Genomic DNA, 22,886 nt, shown 5'->3' with positions numbered 1-22,886 from the left:
GAAAATGTGTATGTAGCCACCTTTCTTAAGATGTCAGACATACCAAAACAAAAGTATAGGTCAACATCAGAAAATCACACATTTTATCAAAACAGAATAACAAAAATAGATAAAAACTATTTTAGAAAAACTGCTTAATTATGGATATGTGTAAATCATTTGTGAATATTAGTACATTAGTATAGGGAAATCATTGTATAATAGACATACAGTAGAGGAAATACCAGCATAAAGTTATTTCCTTTGATAACATTTTTTTTTTTTATCATCCATGGAAAATATAACCTTTTTCACTATCAATAGTTTACCAATTTTTTTTTATCTTATCCAGTAAATAAAATTCCCCTGAATGGTATATTTCTACCATGCGCAAAGTTTCATACATGATCAAGATTTTTGCAAAACTTATGACATCACATGAAAAGAAATGGTTTCATAGGTTTGGAGGCCTCGACATGACTAGAACTTGTAATATTTTGTTGTGAACTCCAACATTCACACATTTTTCAATTTGTCTAGATCTTTAGATTGGACATAGAAAATAAATTGCCCATAGATGTACGTAGTCACAGATTATTTCTTTGATACTTTGTGCACTTGCCCCAGTTTAAGCTGAAGGCTTTAGATGTGTCCAGGGGTCTGTGTTTGCCCAACTATCTATTTTATATTGCTTATAGGAGTTATGAGATTGATCACTGTTCGTCATCTTCACCTTGCATGATGAATTTATGTACCCCCCCCCCCCCCAACCAACGCAGAAGTAAGTTGAACAAAAATCTGGCATCGGGTTTTGATTTCTCCAAAAAAAATATCATTTATACTGAATGGATAAAGAAACGCATGTTCTTAATTATCGGTAGAAATCAATTGAAGCATACAAATTAACTTTTGATAAAATTAAGGCGTGCGTCTACTATGGTCTCTGTATTGATACTGGCCACAAAAATCAACCATTCGTAACTATTGATACTGACCACAAAAATCAACCATCCGTAACTCAGTATTGATACTGGCCACAAAAATCAACCATCCGTAACTGTATTGATACTGGCCACAAAAATCAACCATCCGTAACCATTGATACTGACCACAAAAATTAACCATCCGTAACTCTGTATTGATGCTGGCCACAAAAATCAACCATCCGTAACTGTATTGATACTGGCCACAAAAATCAACCATCCGTAACTCTGTATTAATACTGGCCACAAAAATCAACCATCCGTAACTTTCCTGGTACTGTATTCTTTATTTGTATATTTTATTTTCGTGAAGAAATGTAGAGGGGGGGGGGGGGGTCGAACACACTCATTACAGCTAAAACATTACAATTTACTATACGTTTTCAACTTGGTGTTAGCGTGTTCAGATTACTTTCCGAAATGCATCCCTCACTCACATGTCACGACGGAAATGCATCCCTCATTCACACGCCGCGACGGAAATGAGGAGAGGGTGTGTGCTTTGGCATGGCTAATGGACGTTCTGTCTCACAGTTTGATTGGTAGACGTTTGGGAATTTCCCAATCGAGTATACATATACAGCGTTAGATCATCTGACATCATCAATCTCTATTAACCTATAAGCAATACAAAATAGTGAGTTGGGAAAACACGGAGCACAGGATATAGCAGTGTTGGAATCAGGTGTCTAGAAGGAGTAAGCATCCCCTGTCGACCTGTCACACTCGCCGTGAACCTTTTATCTTGATCAGGTAAACGGAGTAATCCGTAGTCAAAATTAGTGTGACAGGAACGCCCTAACAATCGGTATGAAACACATCAGACAGCATTTGACCCAATGATAGGGCGTATTGACGAACTAGATCGTTATAACGACAACAGAATTTTTGAAATGCTGACTCCAAACGAGACTGTTGAAACCCCTGCATCATTAATTAACTTGTTTGTCAGTAGCCTGCCTCGATGTTTAAAAAACAACAACTTATAATAAGCAGAACAAGCTCTTGCGTATTGAATCAGTTAAGAGATATAAACACCATATGTAAGTGATAATGAAATTTTGCTACATACATGTAGATATGGGAAAGTGACGTCCGATGTAGAAGCTGAAATCATCCCGTTTGTCATACAGTTGTTATTTTGCCGTAAATATCTATTTATGATAAAATATCTAAGTATGAAGCAGAAGTAGACGACTCTGTGGTGTTTTTTATTTTGATTCTTGCACGATATGTGAACGGTTTGCACGGAATGCATAGCGAATAATAAATTGAAGTTTTGTATTAATGAATTACAGGAAGAAAATCCACCACCAAAATCCACTTTTTCCGGCGTTTTAAAATAGGTGTACCAGATGTACATTAATTTTTTTTTTAAAAATATACATCTGATACACCATTTTTTAAAACTCTGATAAAAGCGGAATTTGGTGGTTTGGGAACAAATAATACAAAACTTCAATCTTTTATTCGGGAACAAATAATTAAAAAAATTAAATTTATTATTCGGGAACAAATAATACAAAACTTCAATTTATTATTCGAGAACAAATAATACAAATCTTTTAAATATCTGACAAACCCTGCGTGAACAATGTGGCCCTATCCACAGGTGCTTGGGTCATAATAATCATATGAATGCACATCTAACCTTACACATATTTACACATGTATAAGGTAAGATGTGTATTCGCATATTATGAATATTATTTACAGATGTGTAAAGTTATATGTGTATTCATATATTATGACCCAAGCACCTGTGTTTAAAATTTTGGTTTTCTTTCCGGACATTTCTATGTTATCCAGTCCGTTTTATTAATGCCATTTCAAATTAATATATCCGGTGTTGATTTGTATGCTCACGGAGCGCTCGAAGATGGATTTGTTTGGCGACTTACCTGAACCAGGTTGATGAAAAAAATAATTGCTACAATATTGCTCCTGATTTAAAACAAATTCAAACAAGTACTTCGTTATGTTAAATGTTAATCGTGCATATAGGTTACAAATACAAGGTTTGAATCGCCACCATGGTAGATCTATCTAGGCCTATATCCTTTAACTTCAATGACTCGTGGAGAAATTTGCCAATAATTGCATCTATTAGATGTCTTATCAGCTCACCTTCGCTACAATAATTTTAAATATTTTTTTTGCTTAGTTACTAAGGGGTTAAAATGGGAAGAACATAAGTCAAGGCACATGATGCAAGAGAACTTGTTTGTATTGAAGACCAAATACATTTTCCAAGATCAGATCAAACTAACAACACAAATGAAAGTGAATTTCAAGATAATAATATCTTAAATGAATGCTGAATGGTAAATAATTTACCTTGGATATGCCGTGGGTTGCTTCTATTTTATAGAAAATAAATCAAAAAATTTGGGAGCCCTCTGACAGGTTGGGAACACTTCCCCTATAGTGAGATCTCCTTACTAAAACGTGATTATCCATCTTTAGGGAGAAAGTAAACATTACCAAACAGGTGTTTTGGTGTCTTTATTGAAAATAATGGCAAATTCCGTGCAATGCTGAATAAGAGCAAAAAACACTCAACATGACACGATTTTACAACACAGTCAAGAAAGTTCGTATCAGTGTTGCTGCATAAGAGGGAAGGGGGCTGAAATCCAATGCAGATCATGGATGTTTTTGGTTTTTATTAATATATAAATTATTTGCAGAAGTATCGGACATTTTAGTGTGAAACACGGAGAAATGTACTCCATGAGTGTTTTTCTTGGTTGTACAGGATATATTACAGGATATATTTACTCTTGCTAAAGAGGGATAATCGTGTTTTTGCGGGAATGTCTCGCTATAGGGGGAAGTCTAATAATCACATTGTCCATCACTTTCATTGTGAGATGATACATGTATCTTGAATAGTTTAACGTTAAGCTTTTATACTGTACAATATTTACTAAGTTAGTTGATCATTAAAGAAAGACAACTTTAGATTAGACCGTCAATCTTTAAATTTACTATGTGACACAAAAAGTTTTCAACATACTAAGATCTTTCGTATTTTACAAAATGGTTTTTGTATTGTTGCATGTTTTATGTCCCATTTTAGAAGTTTTCACTCACAGAGACATTACCCAGCATCAGTGATTGGGAAGTGACTGCACCACAATCAGATGGAAGTTGAAAGTGGTGCATTAAATAAATTTTTCAATTATTCTCCTGCAACAAGTTATGGTTCATTGGAAATACATTGAACATGACTTGTATAATCGTCTTTCATATTGGGGTGACTTTGGGTCATACCCAGGTACTTACCTAGTTAGTAGGGTAGATACTCCAATGTTCTTTTGTACTTCTATGTACAATACTCCAACCAATATTGCATCCATCTGATCATCTACAAATGCAGAGTATCATTAAAAAAAACTGCCACATTGCTACTACACTAAACCTCATAGAAGGCAGGGTTAGTTGGGTAGAGTTCAAATGTCACAATATGTCATGAGAGTTGAAACTTACTCCATTCGATTGCAACTCGAGTTGTGTGAATAAAAATAGACAACCAATGAACTGTTTTCTCTTAATATATTAGTTTGCAGTAAAGGTTCGAATACCTCATAGGTGCTCCGAAGAAATGGTTAAAGGTACACTCTAAACAAAATTATGAAGTTTCAATATTGGACAAGTCAGAAGGGAGAAGCTGGATGATATTAATTTTTATGTCGAGTAAAATTGCTTTAAAGTTTTGTAAACGAGAAAGATTAAAATTTTTATAATTCTTTATTGTTGTTAACAATATTAATTCTTTCCACAATTTACCAATTAGCATAACGAAGTTTTAAAATATTGCAGAAACCACACCCAGTAAAACTTCTACAGTAAGTCTCTATGACGATGTTCCTGATAAAAATGACTGCACTTGTGCTCCAGTGTTAAAGAGAACAGAGACTGAGAATGATCACAAAAGAAAAGTGGAGGGAGACCCCAAGCTTTCTGAAGAGAAACATGCAAAGTTAAAAACTTCTGGTGAGATGTACACCTTTTAATAGCAGTTCAATTTTTATTTGATATTCGCATTGATAAGAGTGCATTTGCAAATACATTTTAAATGTTTTGTTTTTAGTTGATATGCAGTGTAAAACCCATAGGTTTAAAATTTATTTGATTTTACTGCATGATAGAATATTGGAGTACTTCACAAATGTCTTTTCCATTGCAGTTAGATATAGATTGTCTCCCTTCTTTGCTGAGCGACAAGGCGAGAGAGATGAGATGCAGGATGAGCATGTATTGATAGAAGACATGACACAGCAGATTCCAAACCTTCATCCGTCTGTGTAAGTCAAGATCAGAATCGCCTTCATTGATAATAGTGTGGGAAATTCCACTGAGGGGGACAAAGATTCAGTGTTGGACGATGCTTTATGCTTTGTCGAGTCCTCGACAGCTAAAGGTTGTCCTAGAGGTGGAATTTCCGTTCCACATAAGTAATTAATGAAGGATTATTTTTCTCATATTTTATCCATAGTTTAGTGCATTAATTTTGGATCTTTGAGAAAATTCAAAGTATATTAAACTCCACTTTTAAACTTAATTTCAAAATTAATTGGACAGTCAGAAAAAGCATAGCTCAAAAATGGTTAACATTTCACATGTAAACAAAGAAAACCCCAAGACTGTCTCCCAGAAAGCTGCATCAAGAGAATAGTATATATTTTTCATCATCATTTAACGTAAATCGGAGAAAATATGATGTCATATCAATGATGTTATAGCAGTATAAGACAGAAAAATCTCACATGGGTGATATTGGGCTCGTATTCTTCACTATGTGAGAAAAACTAGTTCTTATTAAATTTCTTGGCTCAAAAGATTAATACATGTATATGGATGTTATATTCATGAAACACTATATAGTGTTTATTTCATAATGACATTTTAAAAAAAATTAGAACAGACGATATTTTTCCTTGGAAAAAGTAATATTTTGATTCTTCGTCCAAATTTTTCAATATTTGATGTGGAAACAGGTTTTGATTTCTTAAACATATTGCATGTATTTGTATTTATTTTTACCTAGCTGTAAGCAGGATGCCACATGAATTACCTTTCTTTGTTTGACAAGGACCTTAAAAAATGTATTGACTTAATTTTTTTTATTTTTCTCTAGAAATTTTCATTATATCATACAATGTAATGTTAATTAATTTTCTTCAATTTAATAAAAAGTGCATACAGGGTACAGGGCTTGTCAGACTGATCCTTGTACAGTTGTTGTGCTAAAACTTTCTAAAATATTATGCAATGACTAACTTTTAGTAACAATATTCCAGTATGAAAATATATACTGTGTACCAGCTTGTATCTCATTCCCATCATCTAATGTTCTTTTTTGATTGATTCTAGTAAAAAAAAACATATCTGAGTCATTATCAAAATCCGTAGACTTTTACCTTTCTGATAAACTACATTTTTATGTTTCCTAAATCTTGTTTTTTTTTTTTTTTAGGTTGAATGCTTTAAAAAACACAATAATGACTGTAAAAAACACAACTATGACCTAGAAACAGCATAATTTTGGGATACTATAATATGAAAAAGACACCACTTATCATAATATGTCCTTCCTGTTACAAATTTCAAAATGCCAATAAGAAATCACAATCATATCATAATGGAAACTTTTGCAAACTGCATTGACATGATGGTGGGAAGGTATACCATAAAAATGAATTACAAAACACTTTTCACAACAACAATTTATGCCCATAAACATTACAAAATGTGACAATTTCTCAGCAGCAATCTGAACCACTGGGCCAGAAGAGCTGAAAATCACATGAAAGCTTCCCGACATGTACAGATTTAAGTTTGTAGAAATCATGACCCCTGACTACTAGGCTGAGTGTAGGAAAGAGCCTCAATAAGTGATTAAAGTTTTACATGCGAATGTATAGGGAAACAAACTTAGCACAAAGCATCCTTAGATGAAATTTGTTAATATGAAAGGCAATATCTGTCTACAAGGGCATATGATAATTGATGAATTTGTAGTCAAGTTCAATAATTAAGTTTGAAAATTGGTAAATTTTTAGTCATTATTTTTGAAAAGTTTTTTCTGAACCAAGCTGCTTGTATAATGATAGTTTTGCTCAAGCTTGTTTATTGCTAGGCACTGCTTCTCAGGTGAACGATGTGGCCCATGGGCCTCTTATATTGCGTCATTAGTATTTTGAGTAAATATCAGATGAGTATACATTTGATTAGTTCAAATAGTATCCTGTGCTTAAACTTCCAATAGAAAGTAATCGTGTCTATATATCCTGTTGCCAGAATCTGCCCCTCCTGTTATGAAATATTGAATGATTTTCATCATTCAGACCAGAATTGTTTTTTAAGAAGAGGCCCATGGGCCACATCACTCATTTGAGTCACCTTGGCCCATATTTAAAGATCTTCCCTGTGTATCCGCATGTAAAACTTTGATCCCCTTAGTACTGTTGTCCCACCCTATTCCTGGGAGCCATGGTTTTAACAACCTCGAATCTGCACTATGTCAGGAAGCTGCCATGTAAATTAGGTTTCACTTTTGCTACAGTTGAATTATTTTAAAGGCCGGGAGTAACCTAGAAAAATTTACACCCCTACAGCAATTAAGCATATATGGCAAGAGGGCAGGGCTTAGCAGTGTTATCAGAATAAGCAGCAGTTTGATGCTTGACTCTACACGTGCTCTATAGCAGACGATATTTTGAACAGGGAGACTGGCATGATTTATCAAAATAAACTAAAGTTTTCCCGCATTTTTCTACCACTCTGCTGGATCTGTGAGGCACTGAAAAGATAGGTTTTTACTTTAACAAAACTTCACCCTAGGAATTACAAAATGAATTCATCATTGTTTTATCCATGTCTTTTAAAACATGTAGTTTTTCGATAATATACACAAAATATTGGTATATATGATATAATAATACTTATGATTTTCCTCTTGGTACCTTTCAATTATGAGAAGAATTTGGAGGGAAATTGTAACTGTGCAATGGAGGACATGTGCATTGAAGGATTATTAAGAAACACTTTGTCCATTATGATATTTGGAGACCTACTATCTGTGATTGTCTCTTTTGACATTGTAATGTTCACACATAAGAGTCCAGATTGAGAGTAATTTTAAAGTGATGGTTGATCAATTGGACATTTGTCATCATTGGTGAGAGACAATGGGAGTTACACAACTGGCCTAGGAGATTGTTGCTTAATCAGACAAACATCATGCTTGACATTATTCTAGAAAAGGTACCAGCAATCCTGCTAAACTCTGAAACAGCGATCAGACTGAACAGTCCTAATGAGTTATTTTTATAAAGTTAACAAATTTTTTAAAGGAATGTGATTATATATAATTAAAAAATAAAATCTGGATTTACCAATGATATATGAGTAAGTACTTTTTTTCCACGTTATACAGTGATTTGATTACATGTTTCCTTTGGTGCAACCCCTCTTATCTAGAACTAGACAAGCATGCTCGTGCAATATGTGAGTCAACATCCGGTGTAAACAATAACAAAAGATAATCACACCCACAAACTGCCAATCTCTAGTTTGAAATACAAATTTAGCCCTGCTTCAGATTTTTTAGGCCAAAATTAAAACTTCATGAGAATTTATATCTAAAATAGATATGGCCAATATATGCACAGTTATGAAGGGAACAAGCATACCCATTTTAAAATTTCAGTACAACAGCTTAATCTTTATTTTTGCAAAATAAGTGCTGCAACCTGAATGTGACCAGAAAATTCATATATTCCACCATTTTCACCGATTGGCTGCTTTTATACCAAATTGCCGGCCTTTAACAACAACTGTAAAACGTAGTCTAATGGTTGACAGAATTAATTTTTGTACTCTGCTTAGTTCTCTTTGATTTTCGTTTTATTGTGTGAGATCTGTATAATCAATGGCATACCAATATGTAATCCATATCGCCTGATTCGCCGTGTCTGTATTACAGGAGATCGAATTAATGATATATTTATTCTGATATCAAAAATGCTTGATGGGCAAAACTTTTAAATTATAGATTTTTCAATTTTATTTTTAAACACACGAGAGATCTAGACATCATGTGCCGACAACAATGCGGGTAGAAAGTTGTGAATGAAGACATTGGGTAGAATTGAAAATGCGGATCTTTATATGCTTCATTGTACAGAATACTGGAGGACGATACAGTGAAGTTCCCCTCACAGCAACAAAACTAGAGGCTGAGGAGAAAATAACGAATTGTTTTATGTTACGACAAAGACATCTTTGTTTGCAGATATCCTTGACATGTTTGGAATATTAAAATTAATGAAAATGCAAAAAGCAATAGCATTGACATTTCAAGGGGACTGCATCCAAAATATTATACAAATGACTTGACTTCGGGTGCAGGGGTCATACAGAATGCTTGTTTATAAAAAAATTTATTCCCTAGATCGAAGATTTGGGGGGAGGGGGGGGCATATTTTTTTTGCCATATGTTTGTCATTCTGTCCAAAGCTTTATAACCTTGCTCATAACTTTGAAGTTTGACTCAAATTTTAAAAATTTAAGTATAACTTTAATCTTTTGAAGGGTAAGTGATATGCCTTGTGATAAGAACTTTCTTTTGGTACCAAAGTTTTTGATCAAGTGATCTTGACCTTGGAGTTTGACCAACTTTTAAGAAGAGTTAATCAAAGCAATATCTACTTATTTAGGGTAGGGCTTTCATATTTGGTATATAGATTTCTTTAAGACAGCCTTTCTTGTGATACGAAGATCTTTCACCTTGTGACCTTGAGGTTTAGCTCAAATATCAGAACTGTAGCATTGCTCAGAACTTTCGAATTTGAGTGATATGGTTCTCATATTTCATCTGTTCTTCTTTTGGTACCAAAGTTTTTGACCTTGGAGTTAGTTGTACTTTCAATAAAGATGATGTAGGCAATATCTCTTTTTGAATGAAGATTCCCTATAAGAAGACAATTCATTTGTTTAGTTGTCGCCATTAGGGCATAGTGTTTCACGAACACATCCTGTTTAGTATTCTTATCTAAGAAATAATATTGTTCATTTATTTAAAAGAATACCTTTGTCAGATTTTAGGCTAAGTGCATCAATGCATACCTACTCTATATATGGTATAACTATCTTAATATTTACACAGAATGTATTGACTGATGGTTTTGATATCCACAGGTATCGGGTTGCCTTTTTTGCAGTCTACGATGGACATGGTGGGGCAAGGGCTTCTAGGTTTGCATCCAAGAATTTGCATAAATTTCTTCTGGATAAGTTCCCAAAGGGTAATGTTCCCCACCCCCGTGTTCAATCTTATGTTCTGTACTAGTCTTCATGAATGCAATATCAGTAGGAATTCATTAATAATCAGATACTGTACCTTATACCCTTCTGCTTTCTATCATGGACTTATCAGAACAGTTGGATTATCATATTGTAAAACTGTTTGAATCCCAGAACTATTCCTTTGTTTTCATTCACTTGTGGCTTTGATTTATAGGTGAAGTATCACAAGTTGAAAAAGAAATGAAGAAAACTTTAGTGGAAACATTCAAGAAGACAGATGATGAATTTTTGAAAGAGGCAACAAAAATGTATGTACAGTCAGACTCCTCACCTTCATTAATCGTTGGTTACGATGCATGAATTAAATCAAATGTTTAATATTTCTTTGCTAATTCATTCATGTAAGCCATATTGTTTAATCTGTCATTTTAAGATTTAAATTTTCCTGAGTGTTTTAGAGATGCAGTATACAAATGCTCCATTTGTAAAAATCTAGGAAAAGAAATTTTGTTTTGCAGAAATGTGGAATATTCTATACTTATCTGATCAATGAAAAGAAATGTGGAATATTCTATACTTATCTGATCAATGAAAAGAAATGTAGAATATTCTATACTTATCTGATCAATAAAAAGAAATGTGGAATATTCTATACTTATCTGATCAATGAAAAGAAATGTGGAATATTCTATACTTATCTGATCAATGAAAAGAAATGTGGAATATTCTTTAATTATCTGATCAATAAAAAGAAATGCATAGGAGTAATTTTTGCTGAATCTTTTCAAATAGTATTTTTATGCTTTTGCTTTGGTGTAGAATGAATTGCCTGATTACTCCTTGTTACAGCTAACGCTATTGTTTACTGGATAGATATTGTATTATAATTTAAGGACAATAAGACAAGTTTTCATAAAATCCTAAAATCAGTCTCTGTTACTCGTGAATGTTATAAGTTCCAAATGCACGTGATTCAGACACCAGTAGTCTATCACATGTGATTCAGGCACCAGTAGTCTATCACATGTGATTCAGGCACAAGTAGTCTATCACATGTGATTCAGGCAGCAGTATTCTATCACATGTGATTCAGGTACCAGTAGTCTATCACGTGTGATTTAAGAATCATTAATCTATCACATGTGATTCAGGCATCAGTAGTCTATCACACGTGATTCAGGCAGCAGTAATCTATCACACATGATTCAGGCACCAGTAGTCTATCACACGTGATTCAGACACCAGTAGTTTATCACACATGATTCAGACACCAGTAGTAGTCTATCACATGTGATTCAGTCACCAGTAGTCTTTCACATGTGATTCAGTCACCAGTAGTCTATCACATGTGATTCAGGCACCAGTAGTTTATCACACATGATTCAGGCACCAGTAGTCTATCACATGTGATTCAGGCACCAGCAGTCTATCAAATGCACAGGTTCTCGATATTTGATTGCATCGTCCTTGAATGTAACCATTTTTTGAGAAATGCATCATCTGAATGGTGCACATTGCAACTGGAAGACTGGAAGCAGGTGTGTCACAATTTACAGTTGAAAGAGATGTTACACAAAGTACCTCATCTCCCCAGATATTAATAGCATGGTTCAACAAATGATCGTCATAGAGCAGGTAGACCACGTGTGATGTCAGCAGCACGGGATTGCTTCATGTGATTGCCACAACAATTCTAAACAGCATCAACTAGAACACCTGCCATTCCTGGGATTTACAGAATATCAGATCAGACTGTTTGCAATGGACTATGGGACTACAGCAACACTGACAGACAGTCTGGTTCAGCAATAAAATTCAATTTTGACTGCAGAGGCCTGATGGAAGACTCAGAGTGTATAGGCGCCAAATAAACGTGTTGTGCAAAACTGCATCCAGAATTCTGACAGGTTTGGAAGGGGTAGTGTTAGGATGCGGGCAGCAATATCCTATACAGGCAGGACAGCATTTATTCACATACAGGGTACTTTGACAGCTCAACGGTGTATTGATGAAGTCGTACAGCCACGCGTGGTTCCAATAATGCAGCACACTGGAGCAGTATTCCAATATAACAATGTTAGACCACACTCTGCTCATGTACGTGATGTTCTCCAAAGATACAATATCCAGGTTCTTTCTTGTTCATCCAAATCACCAGATTTAAACCCTATTGAACATGCATGGGACGAACTGGATAGTCACATCTGCCAAAGACAACCGCAGCCTCAGACTGTGTAACAACTGGCCCATACTCTGCAGTTCGAGTGGAACAACATCCTTAGATAGTTTTTAGAGACTTAATTGTGTCCATGGGAAGGCATTGTCAGGCAGTCATTGGTGCTTATGGGGGGCACACTAGATATTGAACTTGGATTGACCTTGATTTTGTTAATGTCTGTAATTATCATTAGTGGTGTGATTCTTTGATTGTTAACCCATTCAGTCTATGCGAAAGACATCGGACCATCGGACCTGACCAATGTACAGTGCCGCAGGTCCGATGCGTCATTTTTTACACCAGACCGGAATGTCCGATGTCTCAGTGTCCGGTTTTGAGCTTTACTATTTTGACGCATGGTCATTTAAATGTTTGTTTTAAGTAAAAATATCACACAAATCCAAATACGTAAATGAATGTGATTAAAACCGCATGGACTGTCTAAAGTATTATGCGGGAGGGATCCCTGGTATAGTATTACTAGTATGATAAATAAGATTTCCTTGGTTTTGCATTTTCACATGTTTCGCTTTTTTACATTAGGTTTTTCGGTCTGACAAAATTTGGTTCAGTCCAATGTGTTCATTGATTACACAGGACCGAATGTCCTGTTTGGTCAAAAAAACATTCGCATAGACTGCCCATTGTTTACATAATTTTGTGTTATCAATAAATCAATTAAATACAGTATTTCTCATGTCTTAAGAAATTGTCCCATGCTTTTTTCTATCAGTATATGTATTAAGAAAGTTGTCAATTTGACTGAGGAAGTTTTATGTTCTTTCAGAAAGCCTTCCTGGAAGGATGGAACAACAGCTACAGTTATAGTTATTGTCAATGAGACCGCCTTCATAGCCTGTCTCGGGGACAGCCAGGTAAGGCAACTCCCTACAGTAAAACACAGTTATAGCAAACTCCCTACAGTAAAACACAGTTGTAGCAAACTCCCTACAGTAAAACACAGTTATAGCAAACTCCCTTCAGTAACACACAGTTATAGCAAACTCCCTACAGTAAAACACGGTTATAGCAAACTCCCTACGGTAAAACACGGTTATAGCAAACTCCCTACAGTAAAACACAGTTATAGCAAACTCCTATGGTAAAACACGGTTATAGCAAACTCCCTACGGTAAAACACGGTTATAGCAAACTCCCTACAGTAAAACACAGTTATAGCAAATTCCCTACAGTAAAACACAGTTATAGCAAACTCCCTACAGTAAAACACGGTTATAGCAAACTCCCTACAGTATAACACAGTTATTGCAATCTCCCTACAGTAAAACACGGTTATAGCAAACTCCCTTCAGTAAAACACAGTTATAGCAAACTCCCTACAGTAAAACACAGTTATTACAATCTCCCTACAGTATAACACAGTTATTGCAATCTCCCTACAGTAAAACACGGTTATAGCAAACTCCCTTCAGTAAAACACAGTTATAGCAAACTCCCTACAGTAAAACACAGTTATTACAGTCTCCCTACAGTAAAACACGGTTATAGCAATCTCCCTACAGTAAAACACAGTTATAGCAATTTCCCTACAATAAAACACGGTTATAGCAAACTTCCTACAGTAAGACACAGTTATAGCAAACTCCCTACAGTAAAACACGGTTATAGCAAACTCCTTACAGTAAAACACAGTTATACCAAACTCCCTACAGTAAAACACGGTTATAGCAATCTCCCTACAATAAAACACGGTTATAGCAAACTCCCTACAGTAAGACACAGTTAAAACCGTGTTTTACTGTAGGGAGTTTGCTATAACTGTGTCTTACTGAAGGGAAAACACAGTTGTAGCAAACTCCTACGGTAAAACACGGTTATAGCAAACTCCCTACAGTAAAACACGGTTATAGCAAACTCCCTACAGTAAAACACAGTTATAGCAAACTCCCTACAGTAAAACACGGTTATAGCAAACTCCTTACAGTAAAACACAGTTATAGCAAACTCCTACGGTAAAACACGGTTATAGCAAACTTCCTACAGTAAAATACAGTTATAGCAAACTCCCTATAGTAAAACACAGTTATAGCAAACTCCCTACAGTGAAACACAGTTATAGCAAAGGGACAGGTTATTGTAATTCATTATAAGGATGATTCATTATATCGAATTAATAGTTCTATATCAATACGACCACAGAGAATGGCATAGTCATAGTGATGAATGTGTTAGCCATACTAACTCGTATTATAATACTTTGATTATACCTCCATAAACAAACTTTAGGAGGTTATGCTGGAATCACATTGTTCGTGAGTCTGTTTGTATGTAGACATAATTTGATTAATTAAAACCTTTGTGTATATTTTATATCAATAATGAAGTTGTGCACCTGCTGTTTTGATTGAGACTTTTTAACATTCAAGGAAGTTATAAATATTTTTGTACCGCAACGCAGAATATGTAGTTGATCATATTGCGCTGCCATTTTGATTTGATAAATTTTACAGGAGTTATGGGACTTTATTGAATTTGTACATGCTACACTAAAGGAACACTTTGTGGATGTAACTCCTAAGAAACAGCTCAATGGATTTTGTTCAAATTTTGTAGGATTGTTAGCCACCGTGTGAAGTTGATCATATTGCACCACCATTTTGATTTGATCACTTTTACTGGAGTTATGGGACTTTGTTGAATTTGTACATGCTACACTATAGGAACACTGTGGACGCAACTCCTCAGAGGCCACTGCACAGATTGTATTCAAGTTTTGTAGGATTGTTAGTCACAATATGTAGTTGATCATAGTCCACCGCAATTTTGATTCTACAAATTTTACAGGAGTTATGGGACTTTTGTGCTTCAACTTGTTTTGTGGAAGTAGGGGACATGTCTACGCATAGCAATCTTGTTTCATTTTGAGAAAGGGGCATTTGTTTTCATTGTCCAGAGTATAACTGTAAACGTATTACATTTAGCTGTGTATTCTATTCAATGCCTTTCGTAGGAAGCAGCTACCGCCAAATGAAGTATATTACTAAATGTCTTGTGTATATACATTTTTATACGCCCGTCGAAGACAGGACGTATTATGATATGGCGGCGTCCGTCCGTCCAAACCTTGTGGGCAGGATATAGACCGAACCGTAAGCTCCAGGATTTTTCAACTTGTACATTTGATCACCATGATGGGAGGAAGATGCCTATTGTTTTTTGAGGTCAAAAGTCAAGGTTGTATCACTTAGTAGGAAAACCTAGTAGGAAACCCTTGTAGGCAGGATACAAACCCAATTGTAAGCTCCAGGATATTACAACTTGTTTTATTGATCACCATGATGAGGGGAAGATGTCTATTATTTTTCAAGGTCGAAGTCAAAGGTCAAGGTCATAGTATTAATTAGTAGGAAAACCTTGTAGGCAGGATACAAACTGAACCGTAAGCTCCAGGATATTGCAAATTGGTACCTTCGATCACTATGATGAGAGGAAGATGCCTATTGTTTTTCAATGTTATAGGTCAAAGGTCAAGGTCACTGTATCACTTAGTTAGAAAACCTTGTAGGCAGGATACAAACCGAACCATAAGCTCCAGGATATTGAAACTTGGTACATTTGATCACCATGATGAGAGGAAGATGCCTATTATTTTTCAAGGTTAAAGGTCAAGGTCACAGTATCACTTAGTAGGAAAACCTTGAAGGCAGTATACAAACTGAACTGTAAGGCAGTATACAAACCGAACTGTTAGGGATAGGACCATCAAACTTTGTACACATACACTTTATGCCAAGTGGAGGATGCCTATTGTTTCTTAAGGTCAAGGTCGTAGTAGCAGGATGCAGACCGATTCGTTGGTGCAAGGACCATTAAACTTGGTACACATACATGTACATCTTATGCCAAGTGAAAATATTACATAGAGAGTACATGATTTGTCTTGTTTTTTTCAATGCAAAGAAAGTATGTCACACCCTGATGACACATTGAAGATGTGCATGTGTCTTTTTAAAAGTGATCAGACATTTTTTGCAATCAACTCCTCTTACAGCTTTTATCAATATTAATGATTGAATGTGGACAAACTGTATTAATTTCCACTCAATATAGTTAAATTTAATTAATAACCAAAGAAAATGTGTATGTTGCCACATTTTTAAAGCTGTCAGACATACAGAAACAGAAGTATATGTTAACATCAGGAAATCACACATTTTCGTTATAAAGAATATTTATAATAGATAAAAACTTGTTGAAATGACAAATTTTAAATGTCAACAGTTTATAAAAAAAACTGCTAATTCATAAATATGTATAAACTATTTGTGGATTTTGAGGAAATCATGTATAATAAACATGCTGTAAAAGAAATACCAGCATAGGAGTTATTGCCCTTGACAACATTTTTTAAATCATAGATACTTGATTATCTATGGAAAATATAAACCTTTTCAGTATCAATAGTTTACCAGATTTTTTATTTTATGCAGTGAATAGAATTCCTCTGAATGATGTATTTCTAGTATGCGCTCATTTTAATTTAATAAATATTTTTGCAAAAACCTATGATATCACATGAGGATCGATCAACCGTAAATAAATTGATGATTCTGTAAAGAAAACAAAAAATACAGAGCTGGACTTTATTTTCTAATATTTTTTTATTTATCAACCTTAATGCAATCAAAATAATCACATGTCCTACTGAAATAATAACCTGCCCCATCGGGCTGATGTGTATTGAGTTCCACTTGTCTGAACTGGGTTTTCATTTGCTTCAGACAATCGGACAAACGGTTAATGTTGATCCTGGATGGTGGGGCATGTTTCTGTAACATTTCCTGTTCTGTCGTACACACTGGTAATTACATCGCTTGGGTTCGTACTCACGATTAATGAGTATTCTTTATTAGTAAATTTGAACTTGTGTGATAGGATTGCCTGCGGTCTTGCACTGCTACATTGTCATCGATTGTGACATCATATATTTTCTATGATTTACATTACATGGTGAAGCAAAACACCTCATCCTGGGCCGTAAATCTTGTCCTCTCAATGAAATTTCACACTATGATTCAGTTACTCCTGTAGAACAGGTAACATTGAGAGGTTGGAAAAGTGTTTCAATTTAATTTCTAAATTAAATGCTACATGCTCAATGCATGAGTGTTTCTATTTCAGGTTTATTTATCATGTGTATCACCATTGTCTATTCATCAAACAACTGCATATCTTGTAATTCAACATGGCCTTCATGACTTCAGATTTGTTGGAAATTTATCCTGATAATTTTTAAAAGGCAGCCATAGATAGTATCTATCATCTCTAACAGAGTCCATTGCACTTGAAGAGATAAATGATTGTAAATCAATTCAGCTCCGTGTCAGTATGTCTAATGTCACTTGATAAGTTGTGTCCTTGATGACTAAATAGAAATTCACCTATACAGCCATTGTTCAGTGCGACTGAAAGCCTTTTATTTTAATCATTGGTTTTACATTATTTTGGTTTACAGTGGATATGTTGCATCAGTGCTGTTTTTCTCACTTAAAAGAATCCAGGAAAAAACTATCTGCTTTGCTAATGGATTCTGCATTAGGATGTCAGTGGATCTTCATTATTAGTAGAAAGAGAATTGATTGGTGATGTTATGACATTTCCATTGTGCATTCATTCTTCATTTGCCTTTTTTGGACTGAGTAAATTCTGTTGTTCAAGTGAGAACTTTATTATTAGGTCACCCAAGTCCCTTAGGTAACATATTGCTATTGGTCTGCATCATCCGGTGAGCGTAAAAAATTGAACATTTTTTACTTCTTGATAACTACAATTAATACAATTCTTTTCAAATCTGGCATGAAGCATCTTTGGGACAAGGGGGACATAAATTTTAAATCTCAGTACTAAATTTCATGATCCCAGGGGTGAGGGTTTTGGTGTCAGGGTGGGGCCAAAATTGTCAGTGACTAAATGTGTTAAGAAGTGAACATTTCTAATTCTTCTTGATAACTATCATTCCAATTCTTGTCAGATTTGGTATGAAGCATCTTTGAAACAAAAGTGACATAAATTGTTTTTAGTACTTTTGCACTCCTGGAGCCCTAGGTTTGGGGCAAAGACTCAAAAATTGACAAATTCTCAAACATCTTCTCTACAACTGTATATCTTTAATAAAAACTAATTGCTTACCGGTTTATAGCAGGAAGGCCTCTACCAAAATTGTAAATTTCATGATCCCCGTGGTATAGGTTCTGACTCCAGGGCAGAGCCAAACTTGGTATATATAGTGTATATGTATAAAACATGCAAATGATATCTGCTTTAATGCTATTGATACTAAATTGAAACTAAATGGAAATTTAAAAGGAGTACCAGTAGGTAGTCCTTTACCAAAATTGTAAATTTCATGATCCTAGTGGGTAAGAGTTTGGTTTTAAGGTGGAACCAAAATTATTATAGTGATTATTGTCTTTATCATTTGAAAGACTTCTTTAAGTTTGCTGATACAGTATAAAATCTTGCAACCCAACTCTAGGGTGGGTCCAAACTAATAATATTGTTTAATGTTATTCATATATTATGTAATTTAGCTTTTCATCAGAATATGCACTTTTGAGAATATTTTTAAAGTTTTAAGAATACATCTTGTTTCATCATGTTTACTCCGTTGCTGAATATTAGAATTCAGCTTTAATAGGTATTCAGAACAGGATTTTTTTTCTAGATTTCATAGCCCTTGGGACTAGTGATACAATTCACTAGTACTCAGGTGACTAATAAAGCCTGTAGGCCTCTTGTTATAATTCAAAGAGTCATACTAGACACCTGTACAGTGTTCCAGGAGCAGATCCAGGAATTTAAATTAGGGGATGCACAACTTCATCAGGCAGGGAGTGTGAGGGCCACTAGTGGGATCAAGGCTTTGCCCTGGATGGGCCCAAGGGGGGCGAAGCTCCTGGAATTCACAGAGCTTGAAATATATTTTCTATATAGTCATTTTTATTATTTTCTGTCATTTTTAATGAGGCTAAATTAATTAACATTTTTAATGAGGCAAAATTAATAAATTGATACAAATTTTAAGGGTTTTTTAAAAATAAAAAATACGTTCTCCCAATAAAAGTAACAATTAATAAATCAAAAGATTTTGTCATTTATTTCTCTGAGAGTGGTAAAAATGATTGCTTCTCTTATCGTTTTTTTTTTGTTTTTTTTTTTGGTCTAAACAAGTGATCATGATTTATCTTAAATATTTTTGTTGGGGAGGGGGGGGGGGGGGGGTTGCAAGCAGGGGCCATTGCATACTTAGCTACTTTCTTTTAGAAGGGTATATTGAAATATATCTGGACAGTTGAACTTATTTTTAAAAAAGGCATTTTTTATGGACATCTTCAAACATAATGTTGTTTTTATTGCTTTGAATGGTTTTAAATTTTCACATGTACATTGTACACACTGTAGGCGGTACTGTGTAGAGGAAAGGAAGATAACTCCTACATTCCAATTCCCTTGACAACAGAGCACAGTCCCTCTGTGTATGAGGAGAGAATCAGAATACAGAAAGCGGGCGGTCATGTAAAGTAAGAAAATTCTAACACCAACTTATCAATATCTTCATTCTGAATTTTACTTAAATTTTTCTTTCTTGATTTTTTTCCCATACAGAATCTTATCTAGAATGTAGCTTTATGTGTGTTCAACTTTTCACAGAAGTGATGATAAGACAGAAATTAGCTCAAAATCTTGTTTGATAGGGATGGTCGAGTGCTGGGGGTGCTGGAGGTGTCACGCTCCATTGGAGATGGTCAGTATAAGAAACTTGGCGTGTCGTGTATACCTGATGTGAAGAAATGTCAGTTGACGGACCAAGATAGGTAACTATTACTGTGTACTGGGTAGATCTAATGAAAAGCTTGGCTTTTATTGACTCTGGGGTCATGGGGGTGAAAGGTTACCAAAACTAGATATTTTTTTTTTGCAGTAATAACTAGGAAATGGATGTTAATATTTACACCATGAGTTGTCATCAAAAGCTTGTCTGGGGTTAAAGGGTGTGATCTCTGTTACACCAACAAGATGTGTTTGTGAAACTCTGATGCCCCTGTATTACATTTTAGTGCATACTTTTCAAAGTGGTCACATGTTATAATCATATTGTACCCACCATAATGTAAATTACTATATTCACAAGAAATTTCATTTTCACATAAATTTACGAGGTTTTCAGGATGCGAAAATAACGTACTTGTAAATAATTTTGTGTATACAATGTATATGCATGTAGTAATGAAAAAATTGGATGTTCACTGAAATTATGTCTTACAGATAAATACATCAAGGCAAGTATAAAAGGCTCGCAAAATATGAGCAATTTACCGTGCATGATTTATTTCCTCAGGTTTATTGTTTTGGCATGCGACGGACTGTGGAAGTGTTTTTCATTCAGCGAATGCACCCGTTTCACGAACAGCATTTTAGAGGTATGAAATTTTACAATGTTTGATAACTTTGAAAATATGATAAATATTCAAGAGGCCAGTGGGTCATAACTGCGTCCTGAGTACCATTTAACAAGGAATCTAAAGTAGACATTTTGATTTTTTGCATTTGGTAACTCAATCCTATGGTATATGTACTATCAGATTTTTTTTTAAAACTCTTCTTTGCTAGAAATTTTCAATGTTACAGACATGACTACCCTTTTTTTTTTTAATCTAAGGCTTCAGTGAAGATACATTTTAATACATTTTCAATACATTATTTATATAGCCCCATCTGGGGCCCCAAACTCTCGACTAATGGGTCCTGAATTTCATAATTTGGATAAAGACCTCCTTGCTCAATACAACTACATGTATTTACTTTGTCTAAAAGATATTAGATTGGAAAGACATAATAATTATATGCATTATCAGTATTTAATCCATATAACCCATTTGGTATCTGAACCTTGCAATACTAGGTCATGGATTATTGCATAATTTTGGTTGAGGTGATGAATAGCATAATTTTGATTGAGGTCATGAATAACATAATTTTGGTTGAGGTCATGAATAACATAATTTTGATTGAGGTCATGAATAACATAATTTTGGTTGAGGTGATGAACTTAAAGATTTTGTTTAGGACATCAATTACTTATTTTTTGTTGAGGTCCCTAAATTGATTAATACTACACATACACACATCGTTTGCTTGCTAGATGTAGAGAGGTAAGGTGGAGAATATTTAAAAATTACTTCTGGCACCCACCCCTTAAGCCCTAAGTAGGGAGAAAATTAAATTTACTTTAATTCTTGTCCAGTATTGGTTTACTTTCATAAAAGTGTATCCCAAATAAACCTCTTCATATTCACAAGCAGACCGTTGAAAAATCAGAAATGCAGAAGATCTGGACCCAGTTTTGATGAAGTTTAGTCAACTTTAAGTGACAGTTAACCTGCCATTAAATTGAACATTTATATAGTGTTAGCTTGAATATAACTGTCAGTTAAACTTAACTAACCTTTGTGCAACTGGGACTACTGGGTCCTGTATTTTATATTTCACTACAATAATCATTTCAGCTTGATGATGAATGAATAAAGTAATTAATTATGACACTAAATTAACAGGATGAGAGCATTCAGGAGACAGATGAGAAGACTGCAACAGAGATTCGTTGTGTGGCAGCCTGTCAGAAATTGGCTAACGAAGCTGTGCTTCGACTCAGTGCAGATAATGTGACTGTGGTTTTAATCTCAATTGCCAAAACATGAGGCAGCTTTAGGAAAGTGTTTCAGGATTTCGATTGATGCAGCTTTTGACATATTTTGTTCATTTGGAAATGCAGGGAGGCCCAAATGTTGAATGAATGCAGCATAACCTAGGAGAATTGTATTGAAGAGAAAACATGCAAAATTAGGAAATGACTATTTTCTCATTTGTTATTTGCAATGGTTAATGCTGATTCCTTGTTCACAAGCTGAGTTTTACCTGCAATGTGTTAGCAGAGCCGATAAAAATCATGATGGATGTTTGTGATCGTTTTATCTGCTTAGTGGGTAGCAGCTAGATAACATTAAACAAATGAGAAGATACTTGTTCCCATTCAAATGGAATTTCGTATTTGCTTGATGTTTATGTCACATTTCATTGAAATGTGTTTGTTTTATAAAATATGTCACAAAATGATATGTTTTTGTGTTACTCTATTGTGACATCAGAATCAGAAACTTTCTGTCCCATTGATGCTTGTTCCACTGCCTCAAACCTCTGACAATGCATTAGCCAATCAAAATGCAGATAATAAAACAGTTGCATTAGAATGCTTAATTCAGAAATATTTTCAGAACTGGAAAAAAATATGTATACAATTTGTATTGTAAAAATTGGATGCCAAAATCAAATGAGCAAATGATAACTGTTAATTTCAGCATACTTTTATCGTA

General features: G+C 34.6%; 1 protein-coding gene across 1 annotated transcript; it reads left to right on the top strand.

Moving 5' to 3' along the window:
- The first annotated feature begins 2,796 nt into the window (after positions 1-2,796).
- Positions 2,797-22,629, top strand: LOC125681327 (integrin-linked kinase-associated serine/threonine phosphatase 2C-like). Its single transcript, XM_048921366.2, has 10 exons — positions 2,797-2,872; positions 4,788-4,961; positions 5,155-5,272; positions 10,170-10,276; positions 10,492-10,585; positions 13,283-13,370; positions 19,918-20,036; positions 20,211-20,330; positions 20,855-20,936; positions 22,071-22,629. Exons 1-10 carry the CDS (start codon positions 2,821-2,823, stop codon positions 22,212-22,214), a joined length of 1,098 nt encoding a protein of 365 aa, XP_048777323.1. The 5' UTR covers positions 2,797-2,820; the 3' UTR covers positions 22,215-22,629.
- The last annotated feature ends 257 nt before the right edge of the window (positions 22,630-22,886 follow it).

The sequence above is a fragment of the Ostrea edulis genome, chromosome 1 (genome assembly GCF_947568905.1).
Source record: "Ostrea edulis chromosome 1, xbOstEdul1.1, whole genome shotgun sequence".
Lineage (NCBI taxonomy): Eukaryota > Metazoa > Mollusca > Bivalvia > Ostreida > Ostreidae > Ostrea > Ostrea edulis.
Note: the sequence above shows the minus strand (reverse complement) of the source record. Positions and strands in the feature narration are given on the sequence as shown.